Source organism: Tyto alba, unplaced genomic scaffold (assembly GCF_018691265.1).
Source record: "Tyto alba isolate M040663 unplaced genomic scaffold, T.alba_DEE_v4.0 Super-Scaffold_2, whole genome shotgun sequence".
Lineage (NCBI taxonomy): Eukaryota > Metazoa > Chordata > Aves > Strigiformes > Tytonidae > Tyto > Tyto alba.
In genome coordinates this window covers 79,872,065-79,881,174 of record NW_024881282.1, presented here as the reverse complement: position 1 = coordinate 79,881,174, position 9,110 = coordinate 79,872,065, and the positions used below count along the sequence as shown (strand labels likewise).

At 39.0% G+C, this 9,110-nt stretch overlaps 1 protein-coding gene across 12 annotated transcripts in view; it reads left to right on the top strand.

Annotated features, from left to right (window-relative positions):
* Positions 1-859: 859 nt before the first annotated feature.
* CACNA2D1 (calcium voltage-gated channel auxiliary subunit alpha2delta 1) overlaps positions 860-9,110 on the top strand; it is a 425,853-nt gene continuing 417,602 nt past the window's right edge. For 7 of the 12 annotated variants that reach the window (XM_032985225.2, XM_032985224.2, XM_032985221.2 and 4 more), the window contains exon 1: positions 863-1,601. In XM_032985225.2, the coding sequence (XP_032841116.1) occupies positions 1,507-1,601 (95 nt within the window). In that variant the 5' untranslated portion in view covers positions 863-1,506. Of the gene's footprint in view, positions 1,602-9,110 lie in introns of all 12 variants that reach the window. The other 5 variants (XM_032985223.2, XM_032985222.2, XM_032985219.2 and 2 more) reach the window with 3 other exon arrangements.

Below are 9,110 nucleotides of genomic sequence, written 5' to 3'. Positions count from 1 at the left end.
CTTTTGCCACCTTTAAAGTAGAGATGAGTGCTTTTCTGGTTTACAGACATTGTTGTGAGTTAATACATTTAAGATGATGCAACCCTGAAATACAAAGAATGTGAAAATAACATGAATACTGGGTCTGCTCTTTCACTTTCACCTGCTGGACTAATTATATATATATAAATCCATATAATTACATAATTATATTTAATTATATACATAACAATATAAAAGCATCTCAAAAGAAGGAAAACCAAGCAAAAATAACTCACCGATTGAAAAGAAAAATCAAACTGTCCCTGAACTTTTAACTGCTTTAGTAAATAAGAAATATTTCCCTGGATTACTTTCTCCATTTGTACGGAGAATGGTGCACATGAACACGGGTAAAATAAAGGACGGGAGAGGCAGTTTGCCCGAATTTTCAAAGGAATTGGAAATTACTGTCTAGGCTAGCGATGCGGTTGGGGCGGGGATGTAGCCTGAGGACACCCAGCCGTGCCGCAGGTGCCCGCTGCCCAGACGCGCTTCGGGGACCCACCCGGGACGGGACCCTGCGGGGGCGCGGGCGGGCCCGCTCCTCGCCGCGGGGCAGCCGCCCTCGCCCCTCCGCGCCGAGCCGCGCTCCCAGGGCCAGCGGGGAAAGGAGCGACATTTGTACGTCCATATATAAATATGCATATATAAGTGCAGCCCAGACTGGCGGCACACGTGCTGTGTGAGGTTGCTGCTGAAAAGGGAGGAGGGAGGCGGGGGGGGGGAGGAATTAAAATAAGGCACGAAGCGGTTTTAAAAATAGCGGCCGGGCGGCGGGGAGGTGCGGCCCGCAGCCCCCACGGCCGGCGGCGTGGGGCGGGAGCGCGGCTCCCGCGGGGGCCCGGCCCTGCCCTGCCCTGCCCAGCCCAGGGAGTTCCTCGGCTGCCTTGTAAGGCCGCCACAGGGCCCGGTGCCCTCCCCCGCTCCCCGCCCCGACTTTCCCTCGCTGCCGGCAGGGAAGGCAGGAGCCGGGAGCGATCTGCCCGTCTCCAACTCTCTCCCCTTCTTTCCCTCCTCTCCCCGCAGGAGCCCCTCTCCCTTCCCCCCCCTTCCTCCGCCTGCCTCTCTCCTCCTCTTTCTGCTCAGCAGTCGGGGGAATAAATCAGGGAAGGACACACGCACACGCAGAGTGAGCGGAGATCTGTTACAAAAGTAGCCCTGATGGCGGCGGATCAGATGAAGCTGGAGCTGCTGCTGGAGTAGCAGAGTAGAGTAGCTCGCTCTCTCTTCTCTATTTCTCCTCTTCCCCCTCTCCACCCACAGATCTCCATCGTTTCTCCTCCTCCTTCCCACCCTCGGCCGCGCTCCTGCTTCTCCGCACATCTCTGGGCTGCGCCTCCTGCGAGGGGGCGGGTGGGGGGGGGAGCGGAGGAGGCTTTAAAAAACAACAGCCCCCCCCACACCATCGCACACACAATAATTGAATTTATTATTATTGCTGTCTCGCCGACTTGGGGAAGGGGGGATCGATCTTCGATCAGGAAGATGGCTGCTGGCTGGCTGCTAGTCTTTAGCCTGACACTTTTCCAGTCCCTGGTGATGAACCACTCCTCGGAGGGACCTTTCCCTTCTGCCACCACGTAAGTCCCCGCGGGGTGCGGGGGGTCCGGGGCGGGGGGCACGGTCGGGACAGGGGCTCACCTCAGTGCCGGGGAGCGCGCGGCGCCGGCCAAAATACAAAGGGAGATAAAGTAAGTCCGGGCGGAAAGTGGCGCTGAGGTAAAATTGCCGGATTTCGGCTGGTTTTGCTTGGGGAAGAGTCACGGTGGCAGGGAGTCCCTGCGGGGCGGCCGCCGGGAGGAGGGGGGAGCGCCCCGGCGACGGCACTTTTGGGGCGAAGGCTCCGCTCCGGAGCAGCTCCCGGCGCTAAATATACCCCCGGCAGCTCGGCCGTGCCGAGAGGAAAGTTTCGAGTTACACAGAGCCCGCCCCCTCCTCCCACCAAGGTTATTTCAGCCTGGCTGGAGTTTTAACACGATTTTTTAATTTTTTATTTTTTTTTTTTTTTAAATAGAGAACTTTAGCGGTTTTATGAAAATTCAGGCAAAAGGCAGATTTTCTTGCCTTTCTGCGGTAGGCATGAGAAAGAAGGCAGGCGAGCAGTGCTTTGAGTTCTGAGCCTATGCTTAAGCTCACTCCTACCTGGCTGTGTTCCAGTGCACACCATGAATATTTTGACAGTTGCAGGGTTTGTTTTCTGTCCGTGGTTGTTGGTGGGGTGTTGTGTGTGCGCACGCGTGGGCCACCCCAGAGGGGTTTTAGCCTGCTTAAAGCAACACAACTAAAGAACCGGCTTCTTCAGCGTTGGCCTTACAAATCGTTACTTCTCAAAAATCACCTTTGCGAGAGCTGATGGATGCTCTCGGTGCAAGCAGCTTTATGTTTTGCGTGGCCGTAAGACAGAAATCTTTAAAGCACTGCATACTTATTAGCATGAAAGTGTTGCCCAGAGCAGTGCACAGATCATATAATGAAAGCATGCAATAAAAGCAAAAATAAGCCAATACCTCATATTTGAGATTCGCCTACAGATTGGGAAAAAAATAAAATTAAAAAAAAAAAACAAAAAAACAAACAACAACCAAAAACCAAAACCCACAACAAACCATTATGGTCTAATGACCGTTTTTTCTTCCTTTTTCTTCTCTCTCCCTCACATTATTTTATTTCTTTGCTTTTTTTTTTTTTTTTTTTTTTTTTTTTTTTTTTGGAGGCACTAACCTTAGTCCCTGGATCTGTGTTAAAGCTACCAGTAGGTAACTTTTAAGTGGATGACTCACTTTAATGCATTTTACATAAGAAAAACAGTGCTAATGGTAGTCCTCCCTATTGTTTAACGCTGGGTAGAATTTATTGCCCTCGTTCATCCTGTGCAGAAGGATGAGTTTACAGCAATTACCAGCAATGCATTTTCACCAATTAGTACTGCTGGTAGGTTGTTATAATTGGATTCAGTTCTGAGTATCGGTTCCATTATAAAAGACTCAAAGGGATGTTCGCACTGTTAAATGGAAGAAAGGAATACAAAGATAAGTGTAAAATAGCCACTTAATATCTTCTGAGTTGAATAAATATAGCCTTTCATTGAAGGGAAAATTATCTTTTAAAATATTCTCGTATTGCAGTTAATAAAGATGTGCCATGTAGAAGCAAGAGTGACAAAATACAAAGCCAGGGTTTTTAAAGTCAGTCCTTTTCTTGTGTTTGAGCTCCTGTACTTACTGTTACTTATTGAGCTGATAAGATTATCATACACAACTAATTACAATTTATCTTCTACATAGATTTTTATACTGTTAGAATGAAATATGAAACCAAGTGAAATTAAAAGAATACTGTATAAAAAGAATATTGTGCAGTTTAAATAGATCACTTTTTAGCATAACAATACGTGATATTTCCTTCAAACTGTTTCTGTCCCTCTGTCCATGTTCGCTAATTCCCTTCAGAATTTACCTTTACTGCCACTCACAATCATAGAAATTGTCAACAGGAAAACATACCATATAACATAACTTTAACTGTAACTATATCTGTGATTAAGTAATTCAGAATATGATGTTAGTCAACAGCAGTTCCATGTTCTACACAATCTACTTGCTGTTGTCTTTTTTTCTCATTATCGTTCCATTGCAATACTGTAGAAACAATCTATAGTGCCTGTCCATCCTTCATTGTAATGTTTCCCCTTCTAAATTAAATTAAAGTGCAAATAAGGCTTAGTTCATTTAAAAGACAGCATAACAGGTTGATGCAGAGAGAGATGCTTTGCAAAAAGTAATGATGTAACAGGTGAAAAAGAAAATATTTTTTTTTCAAAATTTTTTTTAAGGTTAGACAGCAGTGTTTTGTTTCCTACTATAGATTACATATGGGGAAGAACAAAGAGAAGTGATGCAAATGCCCTTAATGTGAAAGAGTTTATATTTTAAAAATGTTAAAAATAGGAAAAAAAACACAGGAGAGGAGAATAAATGAAAGAAATACATTAATAATTGAAGAACTGAAGGTTTTCTGATATGATGTTCTTAACTACCTGTTTTCTTCTCATTATTTTTAACTAAGAAAAAAAGTTGGTCTGAGGAAGCAATATTTCCCAGATGTTGGATGAAAAATATGCATAATCAGGGCTATGTAGTACGTGGTTTCATCAACAACTCATTATTGTACAATCACTTTTCCTACAGTCATCTGTTCCTTCTGAATAAGTAAATATTTTAACACGTGCTTTTACTAAAACATCTAGAAGTCCTCATCACCAATACAGTAGTATGACAGTATGAAACATTTTTAGCAAAAAATGCTGAAGGTTTAAGCAAAGCCTGTTTAATAGAATCTCAGTCATTTGATTAATTTTACTTCTCTGACAAGGCAAAAAGGCTCTGATATATTTACCCAGCAATGTATAGAGAACTGTAAGTGAAGGATTGTGTTATATGAAACGGGAGCCTTAAATTTTAATTGAAAATCTGAGCAGGTGGTATAATCGCATTTGTTGCTTACTGTGTTGGAATATTTCGCCGCACATATTGAAGACTTTTCTTTAATGAAGTATTTAAGTATAGCAGTAATTATGTCTTGATCTTTAGTTATAAGGCTTAGCTACTGATCAATATATATTAGGTTTCATTAAAATGTGTCATTTTCATTGTATCATGTATTAGGGATCTATTATATGTTGGTACAGGATACTTTGATACTATGTTACTTTTAACATAACAACTCTGAATACTTCAGTTATAGAGGCAGCACAGCAGATATTTTGCCCTTACGTGAGAATACTGTTGTATAGTACTCCTGTCACTATAACCACACTACTGCTAACACAGAACTCAAAACAGTTCTTTCTTTGTAGCCATATATATTTATCATCTACATCTATAGAGACCTTAGAAAAAAAATACTGCTAAGTAAATGCAGTTTGCATGTTTCCTAGTAAAGGTAGCATAGGACTCACCATATTTCTGTTCTTTTTTCTATACTGCATGAAAACAGTCTTGAGTTTAAAAATATGTTGTAATTTTTAAGTATACTTTTGACACAGTATGTCTTAGTAGCATTGATATTTTTACCTATAGTGAGTAATGTATGATATAAAGATGTAGCTACTACTTTCTGACGGTAAACCTGTGTGTACTGATTAAAAAAGAAAAAGCAACCAACAAAACAAAACAGATATTTTCATTTTGGTAAGCCTACAGATTAAGTTTTTCAATAGCAGTGGGACTCTTTCTGTAATTACATCATTCTGGATATAACTTAATGTCTGTTTTTATTTTATTTTCTCTAATTTTCTCCCACTTATTTTCTTTCTTTCCTTTATCTTTTATCCTTTTTTCCTCCTCACTTGCCTGCTCTGTATGTAGATATTAAATTATACATTATATTCAAGATAGATCTGTTACTTAGATAAATTGGTGTAAAACATCTGCGGATAAAAATAATATACAGAAGATAAAAATAATATACATATGAACATATATATATGTATGCAGGCAGGAAATTTTTAGAAAAGAAGTTGTGTATTGCTATTTTTTATTTGCATGAATCATCCTTACTGTTTCGGTGTCATTAGGACAACTCAGGGAAATCTATATGAGTCATATGAATTAGGATTTGCACAACTGGAACATTTGTATTTTTGGTTTCTGCACATGGACCTAACAAGTGTAGGTCTTGCTGAGAATGTAGCTGGGCTTGGTACACAGTGTTACTTACTATATAAATTCAGTGACCGAATGCATATAGAAGATATTTATGATGTGTTCTTTTCATCTGTTTCTACTGTCAGATTAAGGATTTTGACATATCTCGTATACATATAATCTAATTTTTAGCATAAAGTCTATGACAGAAGAATGCCAATTTTATTGCTGATGTTAATTAAAAAAGACAGCTGCAATAATGGATTGTAAAATATCAGGCTCCTTCTCATTTGAAAATTATATTTTCCAATCTATTTTAAAATCTCCTATATTAGAAAAAAAATCATCTGCTGAAGTGTACCTTTGTATCAGTGAATTGGAAAGAAAGCCAAAAGATGTAATCTCCTTAGAATCGGGGAAGTGCAATATCACCTCTTAGTGTTTTCTCAGCAGCACATGTCTGAAGGCTGAGCATTACACAAGAAGTATAAACCCACCGATATTTTAAAAATTATTGCTCCAATCCATTCTTCTAGTAGAAACATACTTAAAGATAAGTGTGAAACAGCTTGCAAATCGGTGATGGTTTCTTTTTGTGAGTGTCTCTGTACATGTGGTGGTGATAAATGCAAAGTATTTGGATCCACAAAGCATATTTCTGTTTTACATATTTTATGATGTGAATGGGTATTTTTTTTCTTTTTTTTTTTTCCCCTCTTAGATATTTATGCTGGGGCCCCAAAATGAACAAATGCTATAGATTTACATTTTATTAAGTATGAAAATTCAGCTGAAAATGTCAAAATAGATACTGAGTGTAAGAGACAAAATTTCATTGAAATAAATCAGCATTGTAGAGGTTTTTGCCATCTTTCATTTTGCAGTGGTGCTATTTTCAGAACTGCATTGCTCATACCCTGTAAAATGATTTTATCCAAGAATTCAGCTGCTAGAAAGAGAACTGGAGCTTGGCAGCACACTAGCCTGAAATGTATTCATTGTTAAATAGAAGGCCTGTTGTACAGATCTTAAAAATATTTATCTAGCAGAGCATTTTAAATTGATGGAAGCACGGTCAAATTATTATTACTTTAATCTTTTGTAACAAAGAAACAAAACAGACTATAGTTGCCCGCTGATAGCTGTGATCTAACATGTTTATGCCTTTATTCTTTCTTGCCTTCTGCGAGAATCCTTTACTCAAGGTAGTATTATCTTCTAGACCTATGTTTGACTTAAACTTCTGTGAGATAGGGGGTTGCAGTTTAGGAGCATTTTAGTAGTTTGAGAGAAAAATTACTCATTCTCTCTGCTGTTGACCATAGCAGAAGCAGAATTGGGCCCCAGACTGGTTTGTACTTCTTTGCAGCAATACACAAGCTTTTGATCCCTGTATGCTTGGGATGCATGTTGTGCTTAAAGACCTTAGTAACAAAAGCTGATATTATGGACTGCAGCAAACATTGTTTTCTAGTGCCTTGTTAAATATGTACTTTAATAGAAAAAAAGATTTATAAGAACACAACACTGGAATAAAATTGTTGGACCGTAGCTATAATTTGGTAAAGCCAGATGCCATACTTTATTTGTGTCTTTTACAAATTCTGAATTGGACTTCTTGTTAGAAAGAATGACAGCTCAGTGTCCTCAGTGTCCCAGTAAAACATAATTAGCACCTTGAAAATACACAGAACTTAAGAAGTACAAAATAATGACTGCGTTTCTGCTCCTACCTTTGGGCAGTGCTTGTGCGTGCTGTCTTAGATCACTCTTAGCCCATTCCTGCATCAGCTTTTTCATTCCATCTACAGCTGCTGCAAGACAGGCATCAATGAATGTTTAAATATTTTGCATTTGAGATTACAGCTCTGATTTATTTCTTTTGCTGCATCTATTAAATAACTTGATCCCACTCAACTTTTCTCAAATGTATATTGAGCAATGCTCTGTTCTGTAGGATCAGACCAAGAGCCGCATTTTACATTAACTGTGCCATAGTTCACTATAGCAAATTGGTCATTTCTATTAGAGTGTTGTGATTCTTCTTTCACTCTCAATTTCCAATAGTTAGAGAGAGCTGGAATCAGTAGTGTTTGCAGAATATTATTTTTATGTCAAGCAGTTCTGTGTGATGCACACAGTAATGATGCAGGAGTGTCTCACATTTAAGGTGCAAATATGTAATACTGATGGCGAAATTGCTCTCAGCTGCGTTTATACTTCAGTGATATTCATGGGCTGGATATTCTCAATTTAGGGTCAAACTATGCTGCTTGTACCCTAAAATTAAAAGTCCCATTGATATTCTCAGAAAAAAAAAAAAAAATCAGTGTAAGAGTGAAAATATGCCTCAGCACTTTTTAACAGCTAAAAATTAATGGTATATGCCTGCAGCTATTCAGCTCAAGAGGGATTTGTCTTCTCCTTCTCCAGTACTTTCCAAACTACTTTTTGACCTACTCTGCTTCTAAGCACACTCAAGGTTTCACACCTTCATTAAACTTAATAAGTTTTCAGTCGAAATGTAAAATATGCTCCCTCTTGCACTAGCACACTGTGACAAGAACATGGCTCACTGCTTAGTAATGTTACACTAATGATATTAGGAAAAGGACCGTGGTTTTTCCCTGTGCCGCTTCTTACAACACCTTTCCCTGGGCACCAACAGCAAACCAATGACAAAGAGCTGAATTTCTGTTCCTTATATAATCTTTGCTATTTATTTACAAAGATTCTAACAAGTTTATGAAAAAGATTGACATTATTTTGCATCAACAAATCAGCAAGCTTTTGCAGTTAATTACAGTAATTCAAAATCAGACTTTTTTTAAATCTGAGGCAGGCCTGAAATACCCATAGAATATGAATGTGAAGTTATAATATTGCTGACTATTATAAAAAATGCTTTATTGGATTTTTTACACTCTTTTAAAATTACATTCTCATTCCCTCTCATTTGAGAGTTGGTCAGGATGAAAAATATAGTCTGACTTTTCTACATAGTGACTTAAACATTTTTCATTTTTGAAATTTCCCGTTTCTCCAGAAACATGAATTTTGAGCAAGGAATGCAGAAAGGAGGTGATTTTTTAAAAGACTGTGTCCTATGGGTCATATAGGATAAGAATAATTTTTTGCACAGCAAACATTAACGTGGAGGTATATATTGGATCAGTGGTCCTTTTTTCAGCCCTCATAAATATAAAGCTTCAGTTGAGGTCTATGAGCAAAGACTCTCAAATTTATCTGTTATACTAAATTCTGGTTCACTTTTGACCTGATTTGTGAAGTAAGTAAGAACACAAAGGAGTTGCTGAGTCCACAGCCTAGTTTTTGTAGCAATCAGATGATAAATGATGTTAATTTTTATTTAAAGGAGATAATCTAAACTCAGTTCATCCAAACAATTTTCTAACTCCTATTATGCTCCTATTTCCCCAGTGC